Here is a 24,404-nt window from a genome sequence, read left to right as displayed (position 1 = left end):
TTACAAGGTTCGTCTAGTTATGAACAGATGTTCTGCTACACACACTATGGTGATCATTACTTGCATAAATCTGCACAACCTAGAAATGTTTTTAAGTATAACCAATGGGAACATTGTGCTACACCACCTAAAAGCAGTTCTAAAACATTCTATGAGAAATTTCAGTACTTCTCAGGGTTTAACACCAGTGATGCAGAAACGTTTTATTATTAACTGTTAGATAAAACAGGATTGAAAACAATGCTGACAAATACTAAATTGATATATTCAGAAGCATTTTATGAAAAAATTATGACATTTGGTTTTGATTATTGGAAAAATAACATTGAAACAAAAACAATCTGGGGTACAAAAGATTGGCAGGTAGAAGGCATAGAAGGATTATTTCGAGCCTGCATGATCCCAGAGCAAATAATGTTCTTAAATGAAACAATTCAACAAACATCCTGTCTTGGCTTAGCTAAGATCAAAGACCTTAGCAAACCGTCTATTCCAAAGCCAATACCTGATAATGCAACTACAGATATTGAAACAGACGTATCTAAAATTTTACATTTAAACAGGAAACATTGTGATTGGAAAAAGTGGTTAATCTGGCCTACTGACACAAACAACTGTCAAGATAGATTCCTGAAAAAAACACAGGGGTTAATAATGTCCAGACAAGACCCTAGATACTCCCAGAGACAACATCCAGGCATAGTAACAACATACAGTGTAGGGAAGTTGTGCCTTGAATGGCTAGAATCATCCACACTGGCTGAAATTAAGCAACACTTGTCTTTACTTAAAGATGGTGCTGATTTGCGCGATTTTATTATGGGACCACGCAAACAGCGTCAAAAACGCTTCATAGCGGCCAGCATCTATGCGGCATACAACGAGGCTTGGAAAGTCACACAAATTGAAACAGCTGAAAAAATACGAGAAATTGATCGTATTAATTTGGTAAAAACACTTTCTGTAGTGGACAATGGGTTAATGACTCTGTCCTCCAGAATATATTCGTTGGACAATATTGTATCATCTGCCATAGATATAATAGACGAAGACTGGCTAATGTTACAGCATGGCCAGTCGCAATTGCGTTCTATTGTACAGTTAGGCTGGACGCTGCAAAATCTTCGTTCAGGCTATGTGCCTTGGCGTTTAATCCACAACGTCATTGTTTTTCATCTTTAACCTTACTGATAAACAAATCAGCTTGGCACAGAAAGGAGCAGACTATACAATCCTGAGCATCGAAAAACTTGAGAGATTACCTTTGACAATGTCAGAAAGTCCTGTCATTGAATGGATAATACACAGGATTATCACAATTCCGATAACAACTTTCCAATTTAAAAATTGCCTTGAATACATACCTACTGGCCAGTATGAACGATTGGGTAAAGGATACATTAAGTCAACATGGAAATTACCATACACACACACATGCTATAGTGTCAGCAACAAAAATGTATTTCTTAGTGGTGAAAACTGTAAACATTCACTAAGCGGTATACTTTTGTGCCAGGGTATTAATTTACACGGAGCCTGTGAAGGAAATTCTAACAACCTTTCATGCCACCAACATGTCACACCTGCAACGCAGATAGAGCCTTTCTTTATGCAACTCGCAAATGGGAGTTACATTCTATGAACGGATCACAGCTGTTTTGGCCTTTTGCCAGGAAAAGCCTATCTCGTAAGCGTAACATCCATGGTCAAATGCTGTATGCAAGCATTGTTTCCAAACGGCCCTGGAGACACTGAGACTCCCATATGGCCTCGTCTGAATTTCTCTTCTATACGAATTGATACTTTAAGCAGAATGAAGTCTGTGCTTTTACAGACAACAGTGCCCATCACGTCATCAAAAGAGACGTATGATCTCCAAGTTGCAAGGACAACATCAGAGATTCATGACCTTTTATCAACAAATTGCCCCGTGCATTCCACAGAAATGCTTAGCCAACTCCTTAACATGTCTAGTGCCACAGGTATCCCAGGCATATTTAAGACGATTTTTACGGGACTGCTAACACCATTCAGAGCAATTCTGGGAATCATTCCCAATTTTGTCCATTCAGTCTTTGGCGGCATACCCCTATTTTTGGGACTTGTAGCAGGCATTTTATTTTTGACCCTCCTGCTCTGATATGGCAAGCCAAAGCTCAGACATGACTCCTACAAGGATGGAAGAAACGATCCTAGCAATCCGCTACCCGGACAGAATAACTAGAGTCCTTGGATTGGCCAGGCTGAGAGATCTAAACATGACCTGGTTTCTTTCATTCAGACCTATATGGCAGACCTGCATCTTACCTGTACTTCGATGTATGCTATGCGGAGATGAGTGCGTGTTGGACATCTGTCTTGCACTTCCATCAGCAGTACCAATGGATATCGATACTTTGCTAAGTCCGATAACGGCTCACGCATTGTGTTGTCCCCAGCGGCTACCAATCCTGATGACGGCATTCGTTGAGACTCCTGTGCTACGACTAGGTGGTGACAGTGGAGCGAAAAATAAAAGCAACATCACCCAGGTACAACCTTCTGTGAGCATTGCTGATCCAGACTTTGATGATAGCAATCATTCTCACACCTGCCAAGTTACAGCACTATCGAACTTGGGCGAACTGTCACCTGAATTTGTAGACCACTTTTTTGAGAGCCTGTCTGATATGATGTTCTCCCCCGAACAGAAACAATAACTTTAGAAAAGCATTCTGACACACAGCGTTCCCATGAACTCTGAATTCGGCCTTCAGTTTTGATCAACAAAAACTGCTGAAAAGCGTTGGAACTCTATTCCCCCGTTCAACAAGATTTTTTTTTTAATTGAACACTTTAAAAAAAATATTTACCTTTTTCTGGCACGAAATTCTTTGCTTAAAGTAGACCTATTCATAGAGAACAGAAGCTTCTATTTTTAGATAAACCTAGAGACATAATAACTTTTCATCAGCCTCTAGCACATTTTATAACAAATGCATTTATATGTGATGAAATTATCTCGCCTTTCTTTTCTGTATTCAGAGATATTTCATGTGTAATTTTTTCGCAAAGTCGTTCATTGATTACATATGCTATAATTTTGAATTATTTCTATGCTTAAAGACGTACAGTACATTCTATGTATTTCAAATACGCCATGTATTTTGGGGTGGGTAATGTTACACGTGCATCTTTTGCTATAGTTTTAGTAAATTGATGGACATAAATTCGTGGAGTGTGTGTCGCGTTCTAATCTAGGACCCCGATCAATACTGTGACCTTATGCCCCTATACGGCTATAATCCCTTTGTACCCCTACATTGGCATAAACGATCAAATGCAATATTCAGAAACTCGTCTCTGGCCTCACACGATCAGAGCCACATTTCAGAATCTCTTCCTCTGCAGCTTCCTCTGCAGCTCATTAGAGCAAATGACACAGCAGAAGCTACTATCTAAGATTCCTAGATTACACTCCGACTTCTTCAACAAGATAAAAATTCAGCAACCTGGGAAAGCCCCGCTTGCTATGTTTTGATTAGTAATAGAACTCTAATGAGCACTAAGAGACGATCACTTTCTAGTGACATCTTTATTGACGTCTTATGTCCAAAAACTTACGTCAAACCAGGCACCTTTCAGGTATAAATATTACCAACGTTGCCTTAAGCAAACGCTGATGCTGATGCTATCGCTGCCTCAATGACATCGATGATAGCGATGGTGTGGTGAACATAGGGTAAACAGGCAGGCATCCCATTCCATCTGCTTCCGCCTGTCCCTTGGTTTCACATTTACAAGGACTGGTTTTGCCCCAGCTTTTTGCACGAATTTTTTCACTGTATATAACATGCAATTGATTTGTGAATATTGAATTATTTCACTGTTCTTGGGGTGTCAGTTTCATTTGTTCCTATTCGTTGTGCTTTATTCATTTTGTAAATACTGTATATTTGTATTTTTGTACATGTGTAGATATTGTACCCATGAATTCACTGTCGTGACAGTCTTTGGTTTGCCCTTGTGTTCTTGAAATTTTTGAAAAACCAGATAAAAAGAAAATACATTTGTTTTGGTACATAAGACTGTGGCTACGTAGTACATATTGACTGCGTTGCTGTTACTAATGATATGAATTTTCCCTACCCAGTCATCTTGTTCTGTTTACTTTGTTGTTGAGATCCGGGCTGGGTTGATGTAGGATCCAAAACCTTTTCTGTTTTACAGTGTGGTGAACATAGGAGCAGAACAGCTGTCCCCTGCAGAGCCCAGCAGATACAAGCTGCCCACGGACGCTGCCCCTCCTCCTCTTCCTCGACGCGCTGAGAGAGACGCTGTCTTTTCTCCTGCCGAGAAAATCCAGCTCCGGCGTTTCCAGCCCACTCTTGCGAGTGACTGGGATATCGAGTCCTGGAAGGAGATACAAGACCTCCAACATTCTATTCAAGAGGTATGGTGTTGACTAAACCCTTAGAGAGAATTCTTGAAGAAAAACCTTGGCAAAACCAACTTAACTAAAACTGCTACTTACTTACTCCCTTCCAAGTATTAGGCTCAGGTCAGGTACACTGGGGTAGGCGTAGTTAGAAGCACCAGTTGAGTACGTTAGCCTAATGTATATATGAATGTATATATGTTTTATTGTTTTACTGTATGCACTTTTTATAATAACTAGTCTTGCAATTGTAGCAATTCATTTCTCTTGCACGAGAAGAAAGACTGTTCAATAAAGTAGTTTAGGTTATCATTTTTCAAATGTTGACCTTCTATACATAGAGTACCTATGTTTAGAGCATTGATTGCATATGCAGCAGTTAGAGCAGTAAAGGAATGAGGATATTTTTTTTGTGTGGCGATACACCGCTGTCTTATAACAGGGACAATCTCACTCGTAAGATGAACAGAGATGAGAAGGATTTTATGTAAGAACTGGAGGCAAGAAGGAAACAAATTGCAAAGGATTCAGCGAATAGCCAGGCTACTAGTTGGAAAAAGGAAGAACAGGAATTGAAAGATGCCAGCATACATACTAGTCCGAGTCTGTACATGTTAAAGGAATGGAAGTTATGTTTTATAAAATGCAAGCGTTGAGTTAAAAGTTCACTAGAGGTGGGATGGAGTAAGTGTGTAGAAGAAGCAGAAGTTAAAAATGAGTTTATTCTGACTTGAAGAGAACTAGCAGTACCTGGAGTGAACTATGGACCAATGCCTATTTCACGTTGCCTTGAAATTAGGTAGTAGTGTAGTTGCTATATGGGATTAGTAGTCCCAAATGTATATCATGTAGATGTGTTAGGAGGTAGGAGTCGAGCCATGCGAGACCTGTTTGTAGTGCATCACAGCTACCAGGTGTGATTTTAAGTGACCTAAAGATTAGAAAATTGGCCACTTTAGTTGACAGATTGGTAGATGATACAGCAGGTTCCTTGAATGCCTTTAACTCAGAAATGAGAGCCATTGTTCCTCAAAATAGATTTGTTTTGGATATTTTGCTTGGAAAAGGGGGCAAAGTTTGCAATGTTTTGTGTGGCAAGCAATGTTGCACGCATGAGCCAGACAAGAGTAAGGAGATCAACAAGTATATGGAAAAATATTACAAGTCTATCTAATGATTTGATGGAGCTAGAAGCAAAAGAGGCATGGGATGAAATCGGGAAAGGTTTTTCTGCTACAGGCAAATGGTTTAGTGTGCTGGGTAGTGGACTTTTAGGTACTCTATTGAGACCTAAATGAAATATTGAAGTTTGTGTGATTTCTTTGTTCTTGAATATAAAGGGATTCAAACTGATGATAGGGGAAAAGCCTAGAGAACTAGAGAACAGAAGAGTGGAGAGAAACCATCTGAAGGAAGACCAGCATACCTCAACAAACGACTGTCCTTCTACACCCAGAAACGCCAGCTCCGCTCCGTCGATCTCACACTCGCCACCGTACCACACATCCGCCAAACAACCACCGACGGAAGATAATTCTCCCACCTCGCAGCCAAAACATGGAACACCCTCCCCATCCACCTGCGTCAGACCCAGGACCTCCTGACCTTCAAAAGACGTCTCAAGACCTGGCTGTTCGACCTGTAGCTACTCCCCCTTCCCTCAGCGCCTTGAGACCCTCACGGGTGAGTAGCGCGCTTTACAAATGTTGTTGATGATGAAGAAAGAGGATGGAATAGGAAGAGGATGGAGGAGACAGTGTTTTGTCTAAGCTGAGTTGAATGAGTTGGAGGAATCTAAAAGCAATAAGCAGCGAACAGCAAACTGTTTTTGATTTGTCATCAGGAAATTGCAGATGTTTTGTGTGATGACTCATAGAGACATCCGAGGGGGGATTTGGTGAAGCAGAGCAATTGGTTTTGTTTTATGTAGTTAATGTATTAATCTTCAATGCACATAATCAATTATTTTACACATTTATATGTAATCTCATACTTATAATGACTAATATGTGTGATTTTATATTAGACTGTAACCACAGCAGGGGTAAAATCATAATAAAGTTATCTTAGCATGACAAGGCCTTAGGATGTAGGACCCATTTTGAATGAAATTGTGGGACACCATTGTACACTGACTGCTTGCTGCTAAGGATCGAGGGCTTTGCTGGACCCCTAATTTGCATCACACCTTGCGGAACCCGCTTCGCGGGTCCCGCTGCGCACCTGTGACTCAGAGAAGCCTGACTGTGCTGTGTGGGCTGGACTAGGGCTGCGAGCGAGCGGAGCAGGACTTCCAAGACCAGAAGCCCCTGCACACCGCGCCTATCGTCACCTGGCCGCTCTCCCTGTCCACCACGCCCCGCCTGCAATCCTACAAAGGGTTTGATTGGAGAAACCGACGTGGGACACCATTGTACACTGACTGCTTGCTGCTAAGGATCGAGGGCTTTGCTGGACCCCTAATTTGCATCACACCTTGCGGAACCCGCTTCGCGGGTCCCGCTGCGCACCTGTGACTCAGAGAAGCCTGACTGTGCTGTGTGGGCTGGACTAGGGCTGCGAGCGAGCGGAGCAGGACTTCCAAGACCAGAAGCCTCTGCACACCGCACCTATCGTCACCTGGCCGCTCTCCCTGTCCACCACGCCCCGCCTACAATCTAACGGTCTACCTATTTAAGGCAAGGCCATTACCCGCTAAGCGGGAGCGTCCCGGGAGAAGCCCGGGACAAGGGCGGGACCGTCTGTGGCCGTCCGGGGCCGTAGGAGGCCGGGCAGGGCCAGGTTACTGTTACTGGTATTTGAATCTATATTCTATGTCCACCGTTATACAGTTTGTCAGTTGTGTACTAAGTGCGTAATTTGTGCCAGATAGTATAGTTGTACTGTCTGGATATGAGTCATTCAGCCCCCCCAGGCGTGGGCATTTCTGTACTCGGCCCACTTGATAAATTCTTTAAGAAATCAACCAAGGAAGTAGATATGGATCTACACCTTGCTGAGAGAAGAGCTGAGCGTCGACGCTCAATTGAGCAACTAAAGAAAATACCACTGCCCACCCTATTAGACCCAAACCTCACCCAAGAAACGTCTGCCCAGGGGTTGAGCTCCATGTAAACTCTAACAGTAAATATCACAAATCCCTACCACGCAGGAACAATGTTGACTTGCCCCCGGATTCCATGAACTATGTTATTGTAATGACGGGTGTGCCACCAGTTTCAGAGGGGGATCGGGAAAATAACGAAAGCCTAAAAAATAAAGTCATCTTCTGGCTGAAAACAAATAGACCCCTTCCTGTTCATCTTAACGGGGATATTGTTTCGGTCAGAAGATGTCAGTGGGTGGGGGTACGTACCAAGGACATAGAGGGGGATATAGTGATCATCAACTTTAGGGACCATAGAGTTGTATCCCATCTCTCAGATTGGTATGTGGGAAGAAATGAGGGAGGGATCTCCACGAGGAACCTCGGTTATTTCTATCCAGAGACCCTGATTAACCCAACTGATCAACCTCCTGCCAAAAACACTAAAAGTTCCCTCAAATGGTCCAACTTTACACCTAGTTTTCATGGCTCCCAATTTAACCCCGAGGCACGATACCGCTCCTACACACAATCTAGCTACAACTGCTCCCTTCAAACACCGGGTTGGGCTAAGGTTCAGTCCCAGCCTCTCGGTCCCCCAGCCTTATCTGACTTTCCACCTCATAATAAGTCTCTGTATTCCTTGGTTCCCCCCACCCCGGTTTTCCCACAGATTCAACAGCCCCCAAGTTTTTACCCAGCATATCATTACCCAAATAGGCTCACTCAGCCCAATGAGTATTGGAATATTCCGCTGAGAAACCTCTATGACCCACTATTAGGGCTGTCGACTAACGACTGACCAGCTTCTTCAACAAGGGATGATGAGTCTAATTCTGATTGCATGGGTGTTGGAGATGTCCCGAGCAACCTATTAAGCACTGTTGAAAGTTTTGAAGACCAACCTCGCTATTGTGTGGAAGGATGTATGGTTTACTCAGGAGAGCCAGATCTATTGGCTATGGTACCCACCTTATTGTCTTCCATGGATGTCACCTCTGTGGGCGTAAATCCAGAGCCAATTACCCAGGCTGGGTCTATATGTTTGCTAATGGAAGGCACGAATACAGATGCCCCTGTGCATGAAGAACCCCTTCCCCAGTCCAACGAATCACACCCACTAGATGTAACCAAATTGTGTGATCGAGTATGTAAAAAGGGTCCTACCTTGGGATGTTGGGACGTTGCGGGAATTGAATCCCGTATATGCATACCTGATTGGGTTGATTTCATTTGTCAAGGCGATGTTTGGTCTTTTCAGGAGACCTGGGCAACCTCTCCAGTGTTTCTTCCAGGCTTCTTGAACTTTAACAAACCAGCCATTAGAGGTCATAGAGGTCGGGCTATGGGTGGCCTCATAATCTGGGTTCGCCAATTTGAAGGTGTGTCTGTTAAGGAAATTTTTATTGACTGTCCAGATATATTGATAGTTAATATTAAAACTAAAAGTGGGTTGGATATACTGCTGATAAATGTTTATGCCAGAGGAATCACGGGTGGCAGAGTTTCAACCACCCTACTCTGTTTGGATGACTTCCTAAGTTCTACCTTAAAAGCTGGTCATGTGGTTGTTATGGGTGACCTAAATACTTGTTTTGAACCTCTAAGTAAAGATGATGGTTCATTAACTGAAGAAGAGGATCTGACTTGGGGGATCCCTCAACTTGATATACTCCCGATCAATAAGTGGTCCCAAGCAGCCACATATATTAAAGGTCTCTGCCTGAACTGGGGGTTACGTGCCCTTAACGGACGTGTAAGCTCGGACAGGATGGGTAATCACACATGTTTTAATGGTAGACATAGTAGTCGTATTGACTACATCTTAGTAGACATTAAAATGTGGCCTGTGGTATCGGATATGGTAGTTAAGCCACGTCCAGAAAGTGACCATGAACCTCTGATAGCGGAACTGAAGGATTTTAGCTTTGCAGGGCCGGTTGAACGACAGCCTAATCCTGTACAGGAGGCGGTCGTTCTTACAAATGACATGATGAGGGTTCGCTGGCCAAAGGTTTCTGTGGATGTGGAAGCACGTAAAAAGATCAGAGCCCTGGTCTCCAACTCATTGATAGAAATTGATAAGTGTGAAAATCAGGATATGATGAATTCAAATATCACAGACATTCATGCTAGCTTGTTTTTGTCTTTAAAATCACTGTTTATCAAGTTTGTTGCCAATAAGGGTAGAGGGAAGGTTAGGAAACCCGCTAATTGGTTCAACGACGTTTGCCGACAGACCCATGCAGATCTGTTTAAAGCTTTAAAATCTAAGAACTCAGTCCTAATTAAAGCAAGTAGGAAGGCTTTCAACGAAGCCAAACGCCATGCCAAAGCCGCTTGGGATGACGAGCGTTGGACATCATTAGCTGAGGCCTGTGGCTCTAGGAATCTACAGCAATTTTGGCACCTTCTCAGGTGGGGTCAGTCACAGGATGATCGCCCAAGCCCCGCATCCGTTGAACAACAGAAATGGGTGTCCCATTTTGAGGAACAATTCAGATGCCGCAGTAACATGCAAGATTCCATCAGTTGGCCACTATCGCTAGAAACACTTGTGTTCTCGGCTAGAGAAGTTGAAACAGTCCTGAAAGCCATCCCTAGGGGAAAAGCGCTTGGTCCCGACTGCATTCCAGCGGACATATTCCAACAGGACCTTGATCTATGGGTACCATACCTAGTGCGATTGGTAAATGCACTGGCCATGGGTGCTAGGGTACCTGATTCCTGGGCTGGTGCTGAAATATTGCCTATTTTTAAGAAGGGTGACCGGTCGGTTCCATCCAACTACCGGCCGATCAGTCTAATTGACGCGGTACAGAAGATCATAGCCGGTCTTGTTCTTTCTAGGATACAGGCATGGATAGAGGAGCATGACATCCTTACTCCTCTTCAAGCTGGGTTTAGACCCCACGTGAGTACCCTGGATCAGGCATTCCGTTTCATGCTCTTGCATTGGAAGACGGTTACCTTGGGCAAAGGCAACCTATACGCGGCCTTCGTGGATTTAAGGTCAGCGTTTGACCTTGTCCCGAGGGCCGGGTTATGGAAATGCCTATTAGATATGGGCATGCCCTCGATTTTGGTACGACTCATAGTGAACCTTCATGCACATATCTTTGCTTTTGTGCGATGGGGTAAACCGGGTGAGGTGACGGAGAACTTTCCAGTGGCCAAAGGTGTCAGGCAAGGTTGTGTGCTGGCACCTACCTTGTTCTCTCTATATATTAATAGAGTTACCAAGTATTACGACAATTTTTCCACGGATGCCCCAAGTTTGGCTGGAATGAAAATCCCCCTGCTCATGTTCGCTGACGATACTCTCTTGATTTCACGAACCAGACAGGGTTTGCAAAAAGCCCTGTCGAGGTTCGAGAGTTTCTGCAGCGAACATGAGCTGGAGGTGAACGTGTCCAAAACCAAATTTATGGTTTTAAGAGGGCACAAACAAATAAATGCCAGGGTTTCCATGGGGGATATCCCCCTGGAGCAGACAAAGCATTTCACCTACCTGGGAGTTACCTTTAGTGAGACTTTGAGTTGGTCCCATCAGATTGAGCTCATGACCATGAAGCATCAGCAGTTGGGTGGGGCACTGATTAAGGAACATAAAGGGTCATTTACAAGACCAATGTCCCCGCTTATTAAGATTTATGGCGGTAAGGTTTTATTAGCAATCCTATATGGAGCAGAACTCTGGGGTGGTAGCAATTTGGACCCGCTAAGACATGCCCAAAATAAATTTTTAAGAATGGCTACAGGTCTGCCACAGTCAACACCACTAATTCCACTTCTTTACGACTTAGGGTGCCAACCGGTGGAGGACCAAGCAAGACTTCGCCCTCTAACATTCTGGCGTCGTCTATGGACAACGCCGGAACTCCATTACTATGCAAAAGCCTGTTTGGAGGTTAGAAACAGCCCTGGTGCCACAAACATTGGCTGGTTCAGAGACCTTAAGGCTTCCCTAATAGCCTTGGGGTATGGTGACCTGTGGTCCTCCCCCGAGTCAGCCAATTTCCCATCTAAAAAGGATTTCAAACAATGTTATTGGGAATGGGTGACACATAACAGGTATTCCAAAATGAGCTCGAGTAGCCTTACTGGTCTGTTTATTGTATACAAGGATACGCCCAAGTTGGAAAGGTATTGGGATATTATAACAAAACCCTTGGACCGCAAATTGTTTTTCCAATTCAGATGCGGTTCACTTCCCCTTGGGGATTTTACCAAAAAGTGGGGACCCGATAGGACGGGGCTCTGTCCCAAGTGCCAAGGCATTGGGGAAAGCTTGAATCACTTTTTGTATGTGTGTCCACTATACTCTGCTCCAAGAGCCAAATGGCTTAGGCCGGTATGCAGAAATCTAGGTACCAGCTCGGCTGGGGAAGCAAGTAGAATGTTAAAGACCAACTTGGACCCTTTTATTGTTGTGGGGGTTGCTAAATATTTGGGGTGGGCCTGGTTGCTTAGAAGCAGGCTCATTAAAAGTAATCTAACGGGGACTTAAAAGCTGTGACTGTTTTACATCTAGGCCTGTATTCTGCTGATTTATGGTTGCACTTGAGCGTCTCTGCAAATCTCTGTAAATATGTACAAGAAGCTGATTAGCTTGTCAATGATTTAATACTTGTTTTAACTGTTTTTATATGTATAAATTGTATTTTATGTCTTTTATGATGAACTAATCGAATAAAGACTTCCTGAACTGAACTGAAATTGTGTATTTTGGTTACTGTGCATAAATTCTTCCTTTCGTTCCAGGTAACTTTAGCTGCCATAAAACCTGTTAGTTTAGAATGTTGTTTTGTAACTTTATGTGTGATTGTTTGTAGTTTTAATTGCTAGATTGTTACCTTTCTGCACCTGGGAAAGAGAGGAGTTCAAGAAATAAGAAGGCTCCCTTTGTTTGATAACTTTGAAGGTTGTAGGATTGGAGACGTTGGCTGCCTGCTTTCGGGAAAGAAGGCTACTCCAGTATTTGACGTGAAAGTGTAGTTTTGAATGGTTCCAATTCAATGGGAACTTGTAGGATGTATTATTTGTGTGCAATTTCTTGTTTAACTAAGTGAAACTGTTTAGTTAGTTAGATCACTTGCCCCTGGCCACCTTTGCAGGCAGACATTTCCCAATTCCCTGAGACGAATGCTCCTTATATTCCTGCTCATAGACTTATTTACTAGAGCAAGTGTATTTCTTCTAATCTTGATTGGATCCTTCATTTGATTCGATTTCTGATTTTATACTTTCTGACAACAGCTGCTTTAGAATTCCTCGACTTGCCCAATTCGAGACAAAGGTCTGTGACAGTGGGCATAGTGGAGTCTCGAGTTTGCACCAAGCCAGCGCCATCCTTATCTCTAACCTCTCTCACTTCCTTGGTTTGTTGTTTTGGTGTTCCTCTGAATTTACAGTTTTCACTAGTGGCAGCAATCCCAGCTTTTATTTGTTTCAGCATGTGGGCTGATAGTGTGAGCTTCATGTTGATAGTAGCCTTCTCTGGGCATGGAAAGCTTTTGTCACAGTGTTCCCTGTGCACCACAATGGTTTGGCTGGGCCACTTGATCCCATGGCTCAATTTTGCTCAGGGCTGCTCACCACTCCATCTCTACAGGGGGTATTGAAACCTTAAAATACTAAAGTGGTTACTTGTGATCCCCTTTTGAGCTTCTAACATCTCAGGCCTCTAGTGCCATGGCATTCTAGCCCTATTTATGGGCCTAAGACCACCTGTCTCCATTTGACCTCCTCCCCTAGTTTGTGTTGCCTTAATAGGGCATTGTGAATTGTTGGCTGCCATATACAGACATACTGGCAGGAGGTTGAGGAAGTGTCGTCAGAGGTAGCGTAGAGACTCTTACCACTGGAGCCTCCGCAACTTTTTGGATCTGGCCTTAATGATTGCACAAAGTAGTATAGCGATGAATTGGAAGGCTAAGTTGATGTCGGATCTTCACAAATGGTTATTTGACGTGACCAAATGGGCCAACACAGAGGTGGCTACACTTGTGGGGCTTTGAAGGAAGAACTGTAAGCATTAATGAGATTGTTGTGCTCTATTCCTAGCCCTAGAGAATAAGTCTGAGGAACGACTACCCTAAAGGGCCCACATGGTATTCGACATTTCGACGTGTTAAGTATGGTCAGGGTAGGAGTGGTGCAGATGGTGCAGTGTTCCTGAGCATACTAGAAAGTTCTCTACAAAGGGTGAGAAGCACTGACTCTAGGGGCAGGGTGAACTTTGAGGGTGGGGTTGGCGTTGATTGCATGCAGACAGTGCCGTAACACGAAACGATGCACCCCCCTCTGCAGAATGCGCAGAGTGGTCCCTGAGTCTCCCATATCTCCCAGATGTTCATTGGCTTTAGGATGCACGGTCCTTTGTTACGTCCCTGATTGCATGCATGTTAGGCATTATTAGATTCTTGCCACATTGGCTGCAGAAATGCCAGTGTTGTATTTGGTTAGGTGCAATTGTGCCACCACTGGGGATGTTCTACACCTGACTTGGATGGTGAGGGATGTTGCGTTATGTTTTCATAAAATGAAAAGTTATAAAGATCTACTGAAAAATAAGTCATCTTTGGACATAGATCAACAGTCACTCTGCAAAGTCCTTGGACAAAGGGCAAAAGCCAGGGCTGGCAGAGGAAGGAGTCCCTTTGCTTGCCACTTCAACAGATTTCAAACAACAGAGGCTCCTACTTCTGTTCACAAGACTTCCATTCCCAATTCTTCGAAAAAGCAGCAGACATTTCAGAAATCGAGGGACAAGTGCAAACTGAGCACCGACCTAGCCGATAAGTCAGAATTCTGGCCTTCTTGTAGCAGGCAGTCGTTTAGGAACTTTTCGACCAAAATGTCAGTCTATTACCGCAGACCCTTGGGTATTATCCACCGTCCAGGGTTATTCTATAGAACTTTATGCAATTCCTTTCCAGGATTTTTTTCCAGCCCTGGTGGAAATTCACCATCATGATAAAGGGCTGTATGGCAGTTGTGGACGTGCAAACAGCACTTTAAAATGGTTCAGAACCCTGACCCTCCTATGGCTTAAAAAATGTCATGGGTAAGTGAATTACCGCACAAATGTTGGATTTCCCTTTTGTACATCGAGGCAGTAATACCAAAGTACTTGAAATGAGTATCACTACACAACGACAGGAAAAAACACCATCCTTAGCAGCAGTAAAAAGCGAGTGGTAAAAAAATCATGGTATGCATTGTTACGGAATGTTATTCTCCATTCATGTAAGCAAATTAAATGAGTGGAAATCCTTAATAGGTAAAGTAATTCTCTCACTAATTTATTAATCCTGATATCGTTCCACCTTACAGGGCACCCTCGGTGTTGGCATGGGTAAAAGGGAGTACAGTTCTTCCAAGGAACAGCACTGCAAGGAAAAATAAACATTTCAGAGGAACTTTGGAGAGCAAACCAGTTCGCAACAATAAATCATCTACTGGACTTTGAACAGCGAACAACCTGTAAGGCAAATTCGAAACACAGCTGAAATAATACCAGTTATGGGTTTTGTAGTCAAGTTACCACAAAAAACCAAGAACAGACTAGGATGTTACCTGCTGCTGATTCGGGAGTTTGCGGGTCTGTTACCTCTCAGACTTTCCTCCTGGCGCTTCACAGGTGAAGTCCTTCTTCAGTCCTTCTTCAGTGTCCTAAGCCTTGCATGTTAGACCACAGGTGAAGTCCTTCTTCAGTCCTTCTTCAGTGTCCTAAGCCTTGCATGTTAGACCTCAGGCGGTCTTACCCTGAGACTGAAGCCCCACAGACCGGCCTGTAATGTTGTCAGAATAGACAAGCCCACCCCGCAACTATTGGGAGGGGGTGGTCTCTGTAGACCCCGACTATGTCCAGATAATAGGCTGGCCCAGCGTGTGCTCGGCCAGCACGCAAAGTAGAAAATAAATAGCCTAGGGACCTGGGCGTGGCTCAGTGTGATTCTGGCCACCACTATATGCCTGTGTGTGTGCCCGTGTTTGTGTTCGACCAGGCCCTGAAGCGACAATGCTACACAGGCGACGATGTGGCCTAGCCACCCCGCCGAACCTCGCTGCCATCCTTGTGCCCGCTGCCGGCACTATCGTCACGGGAGCGCCCTGATGCGCCTCCTGATCGGCCTGCCTCGCCCCCGGTGAGCCACAGCATGAGCACGCGGCTCCGCGGCGTGACCTGTCTTCGGCCTACCGCCTCGACGGAGTTCCAGTCCTCGCTCCTGGTGCCACCCAGGACTGCCACAGAGAGTAACAGCTCCTGCCCCAGGGCGGCCATCCGCGTGTGTGACCCGCGGCTGTCCCCGCGCAGGGAACAGCCAGCTGCGCATGCGCGCACAAGTCTGCGGCCTCCGGCGGCACCTCGGCCCTCCGCCCTGCCTGCGACCTACGCCGGTGAGTGTACTACGGCGTGTGTGCCGCCACTGAGCTCCTGGGCATCCCTCCTAAGCAGCACACACCCGGTGAAGAACCATTTGCTCCCCCTGCACAGGCCACGGCATCCCAAGAGTCTGCTAGTCGGTTGTTCGGAAACCTAGTGCATAGACGCGGTGGTCCCGTGCCCCCACATCATCTGCAATGCCGCCAGACTGTCCTGTACCAGCAAGCCACCGCCCGCGCGACACCCCCACGCGGCGTTTAGGCAACGCCCCAGCGGTCACACTTGACATGCACCGGCCTGCTGTACACCCCGTCTGCCGCCTCATCATGCCCTGTCCGCGTTGAACCTGGCCACAGAACCCACTGTGGACCACCCCGACTGCGTTGGCCGCCCAACATGGCTACAGTGCCCCCGCTCGAGCCCTTCACCATCACGGGCCCCCGCCCTCTCAGGTGCCACGCTGGAAAGAATGGGTTGGGCGCCTAGAGAACTATTTCGAGGCCATTGAGATCGCGGCCACAAGAACACGGTCCATGCTGCTCCATCTTGGCGGGGCGGACATCCATAAAATCTCCAAGCGCATCAGAGAGGCAGGCCCACCCAGAAACGAAGCCACGATGCGCGAAGCCATCACGGCCTACTTCGAACCATTCGCCAGCCCCGACTATGAGCGTTTCCTACTGCGCCAAGCCCGCCAACTCCCGGAGGAGTCTGTGGACGTGTTCTATGCCAGGCTGAAAGAGTTAGCAAGCACCTGCACCCTCCCGGACAAAGACGATGAGATCCGTGCCCAATTCATCCCAGGCTGCGCGTCGTCCAAACTGCGCGAACGTGTCCTGCAAGAGGACAACATGCCGATGAGGGACATTCTGAGGCTCAGCCGCTCCAAAGAACTGTCAAAAGCCAGGGCTGCGCACATGGATTCTAAGCCAGGCGTCACTGTCAAGGAAGAACTGGTTTGCGCCCTTCGCACCGCAGATCAGGATTCACGCCCCAGGGCCGCCCGACCAAAGTCCACCGAGCCTGGACAGACCTCAGGCAGCCGCCCATGCGGATGGTGCGGAGGCCCATCACCTCACGACGGAACCTGCCCTGCGCAAGGTAAAACCTGTAGTGCCTGCGGGAAAGTGAATCACTTCTCAAAAAACAGAGTGGCCCACCTTCAAGAGTGCGCACGATCGAACCGTCCCCCGAAGGTCCGCCCAGCAGTGACATGGATGATGATGAGTCCGATGTAGCTACTGTCCACGTGGTCAGGATGTTGAACACCCTCTCAGCTGACCAGCCTGCATTGCCCATGTGTAACATCAAGGTACAAGAACAGACAGTGGCAGCCCTCATTGACATCGGGCCACCATTAACCTCATGGCGGCCAGCGTCTACAGGAGTTTGTTGAATCCCCCAGCGCTTCACCCCACCAGAGTAAAGGTCTACGCCTACGGCAGCAAGTCTCCACACAGGCTGTGTGGAGTGTTCCAAGCCGACCTCTGCCATGAGGCCACCCACCAGCAAGCCAAGGTGTATGTCTCTCAGGAAGGATCCAGATTCCTGCTCGGCTGCAAGACTGCACAAGACCTCAACTTGATTCACTTCGCGTTCACTATCCATGCCCACGACCTGGATAATCTGCTACACGGGTTCGAGAATTTGTTAGAAGGAATTGGGTGTCTGAGAGGCCCTGCAATTCGTCTGCACATCGACAAGTCAGTGGCCCCTGTTGCGCTCCGTCACCGGAGAATTGCTTTCCATCTTCTCCCCAAGGTAGAAGCAGAACTACCCCTTCTGGAGAGAGCCGGAATCATCGAAATGGTGCGCGTCCCCACCCCACTCCTTGTGTGTCACCCATCGTCGTTGCGAAGAAACCGAAACAACCTGATGCTGTCCGCATCTGTGTGGACATGAGAGTCCCCAATCTCGCCATCAAGCGCGAGCGCTACCTGACCCCAACGGTGGATAACATCATTGGAGAATTGTCGGGTTCCAAATGGTTCTCAAAAATGGACCTCCGCTTAGGATACCACCAAATCCAGCTCCATCCGGACTCTCACCCCATCACAACATTCTGCACCCACACAGGACTGTGGCGCTACACCCTTCTCAATTTTGGAATCTCCAGTGCCGCTGAGGTGTTCCAGAACATAGTCAAGACTGTCCTCCTGGGGATAGACGGTGTCCTAAACATCAGCGACGACATTTTTGTGCACGCACCCACCCTAGAAGAATACCTCCAACACCTTGACGTGGTGTTCACCCGGCTCCGGGACAGTGGACTCACCCTCCATCATGAGAAGTGCGAGTTCCAGAGCAGTTTATGTAGATACTGTTTCTCTTACAAAGGGATTGGCCCCAATCCGGACAAAGTCAAGGACATCCAGAATGCTCCTGCGCCAACATCAGTGTTAGGAGTCCGCAGTTTCCTGGGCATGGTTACATATTGCAGACGCTTCATCAAAAACCTGTCGGATCTGACTGGTCCCCTGAGAGACCTCACCATGACCACCAGCCACTGGGTGTGGGAAGCAGAACAGGAGGAGTCGTTCCAGCAGACCAAAGCCGCCCTTTCAGCCAACATGACTTTGGCATACTTTGACCCCAGGAATGAGTCTCAGCTAGTGGTAGACGCTAGCCCCACAGGTCTCGGAGCGGTGCTGGTCCAGCAGCAGGCCTGTGGAGAGTGGGCCCCTGTCGCCTATGCCAGCAGGACCCTTACACCCACGGAGCAGCGCTACTCCCAAATCGAGAAGGAGGCCATTGCAGTCTTGTGGGGCTGTCGCCACTTCCACATCTGCCACCCGTTTGTGGTAATAACTGACCACAAACCCCTACTTCCACTCTTCCAAGGATCTTCATCACGGCCCCCTCCGAGAATAGAGAAGTGGGTATTACAGCTTCAGGAATTCCAGTTCACGGTGGAGTACAGACCAGGTACCCACAACCCAGCTGACTTCCTGTCTTGGCACGCCCGGCCAGTCACGGGGTTGGAAGCGGCAGAGGCCGCACCCACGGAAGAGTTCGTGCGGATAATTATTGAACGGTCCAGGCCCCTCCCGATCTCGCTGAAAGAAGTGATAGAGGCTACTAAAGATGACGACTGCCTACAGATCGCCATCCAAGCACTCTCCTCAGGGGACTGGAGGCCCCTCTAAATTCCAACGTAATTTCGCACCACAGAAGTGCAGTCCGCGCTGAAGGCTCTATACCAGGTGTGCAATGAGCTGTCAGTCTCCGCCGATGGTTGCCTCCTAAGAGGTCCTCGCCTTGTCCTGCCCGGGCGCCTGACTCACCAAGCCGCCCTCCTCGCACATGGAGCGCACCAAGGAATAGTGAAGTCTAAGAACCGCCTCAGGAGCAAGGTCTGGTTTCCGGGCCTAGACCAACAAGTGGAAGCCATCATTCAGCGCTGTCCGGTGTGCCTCGCGACCAGCCTTCCCAGCCAACCAGCACCCATAATCAGTGAAGCGGGTTCCACCTCTCCATGGGAAAAGGCCAGTGCGGATTTCGGCAGCCTCCCTGGAGGGAAATACATGCTGGTAGTTGTAGATGACTTTTCACGATACCCTGAAGTGGAGATTCTTTCCTCCACGGCCGCTGGAGACGTCATTCCCAAACAAGAAAAATTGTGGCAACACACGGCATGATTGGGGAACTCCGGACGGACAACGGCCCACCTTTCACCAGCATCGAGCTCTCAGAATATCTTTCATCCCACCGAATCAAGCATTGCCAGGTGACCCCCAGGTGGCCCCAGGCGAACGGAGAAGTGGAGCGGCTGATGCGGACGCTGAACAAAACAATCCAGATAGCTATATCCGATGCCACATCCTTGAACAAGTCATGTACCAATTTCTTCGCGAGTATCGCCTCACACCTCACTGCACCACCGGAATCTCCCCGAGTCGCCTCTGTTTTGGCCGAGTGGTGACCGACACCATCCCGCACCACCCAGTGTGGACCGAGTCCCCAAACCCTCTGAATCAGTCAATGGCCCGGCGGGAAAAGACCAACCAAGATGCGTCCCCGAGGAGGCGTGCCAAAGACAGTCACATCGTTGTCGGTGACCGAGTACTTGAGCGGGACCGCCACCCAGGTGGAAAATTCAGAATGCTGTTTGGGCTGGACAGTGACGGAGGTCAAGGGCACAATGGTAACAGCCTCTCGAGGTAACGAAAAGGTAATCAGGAATGTATTGTTTTTCAAGAGGATTCCCACTGACGAGTTTGAAGAGTTCATAACGCCCGATGAGCCAGACACCGCAGAACCGAACAGCCTGCATAGGCCAAGGGAAGATGGCAGAACCACCTTGGTTGCGGAGGAGTCCCAAAGACAAGGAGGCCAAAGTGCCAGTCAGCGCCCGAGACCGACGATTCGATGGATGCGCCTCTGACCCCTCCGGACAGAAACAGTCAGAGTCGGTACAGCCTGCAGCCCCATCCGAGGCCGTCCCAGAAGCACCGAGACTTTGTGGCCCGCGGTCAACCACTGTAAGCTGGAAGCAGAAGACCCCCGGCAAACCAAGTAAGACTGTTCCATGAGTGTCTTATGTGTCAGAGACTGATGACTACTGTTTTAATGTTTAGGTTGTTCACCCAGTAATGTTCGTTTGTTCTTTGGGTGAAGGAGGAATGTAATGTTGTCAGAATAGACCAGCCCACCTCGCAACTATTGGGAGGGGGTGGTCTCTGTAGACTTCGAATACGTCCTGATAATAGCTGGCCCAGCGTGTTCTCGGCCAGCACGCAAAGTAGAAAATAAATAGCCCAGGGACCTGGGCGTATCTCAGTGTGATTTTGGCCACCACTATATGCCTGTGTGTATGCCCGTGTTTGTGTTTGACCAGGCCCTGAAGCGACGACGATACACGGCCGATCTGCATAGTCTGTCAGCAGGGCCGGCTTGAGGACAGCACAACTGGTGTGTCTGCACTGGGCGCTGACCTGGGGTGGGGCACTGACCTCAGGGGGGTGGAAGGGGGTTGTTTAGCAATAGCTTAAGATTTAAAAACACCTGCAGCAAATTTTCTTGAGCATCCACCTTTCAGACGTAATAAAAATGTTATGACAACTTGTGTGATTAATGTTCCTGCTGAACTGAAGTTTGTCTTGTGGCAGTTTTGACTCGTGACAGTGTCCCCTTGATATTGTCGCTGTGCAACGCCATCTTGTGCTGCTCCCTCATTCGTGCCTTTGCTTCAAGATGGCTGCCCCCAGTAGCTGCTTTTGGTTTCGTTTGGCCGTTGTTCCTCCCTCTCTGTAACGCACTGCCAGCGGCTCTCTGTCGGTTCTCTTCACCGTTATTTCCGACCGGACGAACCGGGCTGTGTTCTCACTTGGCTCAGTCCGCTTCAGCTTCCCCTTCGCTGTCGCTGGTGAGCTGCGGTCTTCGTGTGCTTCTCGGCTGCTTCAAAGCATCGCCATCGCCATCTTGTGCTCTCTCCCTGCTCTTCCCTCTGCGGAAGTTACTCTAATTTCTCGCTTTCCTCTTCCCGTTGCTGCCACCTTCTTTCCTCCAGCATGCGCCTTGATGTTTCAGACGCCGCTTCCCTCCTTCTTTCTGTTGGTCTAAGGCCGTTTCGCTGCTAAAATCGCCGTTCTTTGACTGGGGGTGTCGGAGGTGTCGGACTTAGGTGCCTGTCCGCATTGCCGTCCAAGCCACCTGTTTTAGTTTTTTTCAAAATAAAATTCACCCAACAGGGACCAGCAATAACGCTGGCTTCTAATGTAGTATGTGCATTTTAACATTCATTCATTTTACCAACGGCGCCAGGAAAGCAAGGGGTAATGTAAAAAGAAAAATACATGTTACTTGTCATATGTTGTAAGTGTAAAAAAAAACAATAAAAAATATTTAGTGTTTTATGCACTTATGCATTATATTTACAGTTTATGCGTTAATAATGTTAATGTGGGTGCATCGAATTAGTCAACTAACAATACGTGCCTGCATTTGCATGTGGTAAGAGCCACATACGGAATTGTATTTTAATCATTGTACTACCTCATGCTATCACTATACCTAGATTGCCATTTTTACTCGCATGAATGGCATGGCTAGTACCTAGGCCTCAGTCACTTAGGTTATTTTTAGGTTGAGCGTAGCGATGGACCTATTGTTGGCGTGTTCCGGGGAATGTGAGACAGCGATCTCCCACGCGCCTCGCTGTCTCAGATTCCTCCTCGAGGGCACGCACTGCGCCGTGCACATCCCCTGCCTGCCATTCACATGCTCTCTCAATCACACACAGGCAAAGTCACGCATGCGCACACACATTCCCACGCGCACACACTCACCCCCCTCCCCCCCAGGCATACACACACACACAGGCAGGCACGCACGCGCGCGCACACACACACACGCATGCACCCCCCTCCCCCACCACTCACGGGGCTCACGCGCACACACAGACACACATATCCCCCCTCCACTCACAGTGCTCTTTTGTCCCGTCGCTTTCTCTGGCGCGTCTCCACACGCGGGGCACTTCTCTCGATCTTCACGCTACCGCGGGGCTCTCCCTCCATGATGGGAGCCCCGCATCAACGAGCAACACCGGCCTCTTCCGGCCGCGTCACAGGCCCCGCCCATGTCACGGGCAAGGATGCTTGACTTCCGGGTTTCGCCCCTGCCGGCAACACTGCTTCTTCCGCGTAAACTGGTAGGTTTCGTTTTCTTTTAGGTGTTGGCACCACTTGTTCATATTGCAATCATGACAGTCATCCCAAAAAAATGAACGTGTCCTTTTGTAACATAACCGGTGCTCCCAGGCTTTTCTTCATCAGCATCGCGTCACCACGTCACTCCACACGACTCGATAGAGCTGACGGCTGCCTTCACTTACTCACCAGGTACGTCCCGCTTATACCCTGTCTCATACAGAGATGCTAACTGCATCTCCTCATGCAGCATATTACCGGCCGGAGGACTGCTTGCCTAAACGCCACCACCACCAAGCGTATAGATTGCGAGGGCATCATTGCCTTAAATTACAGATTCTCCAACGGCCCCCGTGTTCACACACTTAAAAAGGCTGCTTTTTAATCCCTGCCATCTTATTCTGTCTTCCGTATATGTGATTCACCACATTTTTAGTCACGTTATGCTCACCGGCCCACCCTTCAACAAGCTAAACGCCCGCATACAACCCTTATTCACTAATATTGACGCACAAAAAACGCCCGCTTTTCAAATCCTTGCCGTCTTATTTTGTCTTCCGTATGTGTCATTCACAATGCTTTTACTCATGATTTGCTTACCGGCCCTCCCTTTCATACGCTGAGCGCCCGCATGCAAGCTTTATTCGTTGATACTGACTGCCCTCGCTGGGACTTAGCCATGTGTGTTTTTTCTCTTTTGTTGTTTTTATTTTCCCTGTATATGACTCATTATGCTTATACTTAATGTATGCTTACCGGTCATGTTGTTATGTTCAGCGCTTGCCTTTTTATTTTTGCCCATATCCTATCACAATGCACCCTACTCCACTGCGCCTTTCTTCATGCATATACAAACGAGGTCCGACTACACGGGTCGTTTTTCTTAAACAATAAAGGACAGTGCAGATTTCCATTTCTACCTACAAGGGTTTTTTTGAATTTACGGAGGCTGATACAGAAGCAGGGCACTTTGCCTGCTCCAGTAGGCTGCCCCTTCAGACTCACACTTCGAATATGAACCATTGTTTCTCAGGCCATTGCTCGCTCTCATTTCTATTTTTCATAACTGTGCTCAACTACTGAGCAGAGGATTAAATTCAAAGCCCTATGCATTTCTCAAACAGACGTAGTCCGACTATACGGGTCACTTTTCTTAACAATTAGGACTGCGTTTATTTTACCAACAGGGGGTTTTTAATTTACGGTGGCTGACACAGTAGTACGACAATCCGTCACTTCAAGTAGGCCGCACCTTCAAACTCATTTTTCCATTATGAACCTTCGTATATTTAGGCTATTGCTCACTCTCATTCCTAGACCTGCAACATGCATTTATGTTCGCTGCAAGATAATGCTTGTTGGTATATGGATACAGGCTTGTACTTCAGCATTACACATTCATAACCTTAATTTTACCATTTCTATCCTTATCCATGTAAAATGCTCTGCTGCACATTCGGACATTGTATGCACTATATTAAACAGCAAAAGTATATAAACATAAAAAGTGGCAAAGTATCTTATAGTGAACATTTTTTTTAGACGACCATCATTTTAAGTGCCTAATTTGTGTTCGCTATATCTGCATACATTCACCCACTCTACGAACAACAGACCCTATTCATACCCATTCAGGAGCCCTGCATAATACTCTCTGATTACCAAATGCAACTTTAGCCTAATGACTTGCACAGCAAACCTTAATGATTTAAACAAACCAATAAATATGATTTAATTATTTAGCATAAATCTATACATCAGACTGTGTCCTTTGCTCCCAGCTTTGGTCAATCTCCAAATGCCACACAGCAGGACAAAGGCAAACAGTACTAACGTGCTAATTACAATTCAGCTTTTGTT

The 24,404-nt window shown here is 47.0% G+C and overlaps 1 protein-coding gene across 1 annotated transcript in view; it reads left to right on the top strand.

Moving 5' to 3' along the window:
- The first annotated feature begins 19,875 nt into the window (after positions 1-19,875).
- Positions 19,876-24,404, top strand: part of LOC147724836 (fucolectin-1-like) — a 169,903-nt gene continuing 165,374 nt past the window's right edge. The window contains exon 1 of the mRNA XM_086918117.1: positions 19,876-20,054. Coding sequence (XP_086774243.1) covers positions 19,876-20,054 — 179 coding nt within the window. The remainder of the gene's footprint in view (positions 20,055-24,404) is intronic.

The sequence above is a fragment of the Lissotriton vulgaris genome, chromosome 4_1, assembly GCF_964263255.1.
Source record: "Lissotriton vulgaris chromosome 4_1, aLisVul1.2, whole genome shotgun sequence".
Taxonomy (NCBI): domain Eukaryota; kingdom Metazoa; phylum Chordata; class Amphibia; order Caudata; family Salamandridae; genus Lissotriton; species Lissotriton vulgaris.
This window is presented reverse-complemented; position numbering and strand designations above follow the sequence as displayed.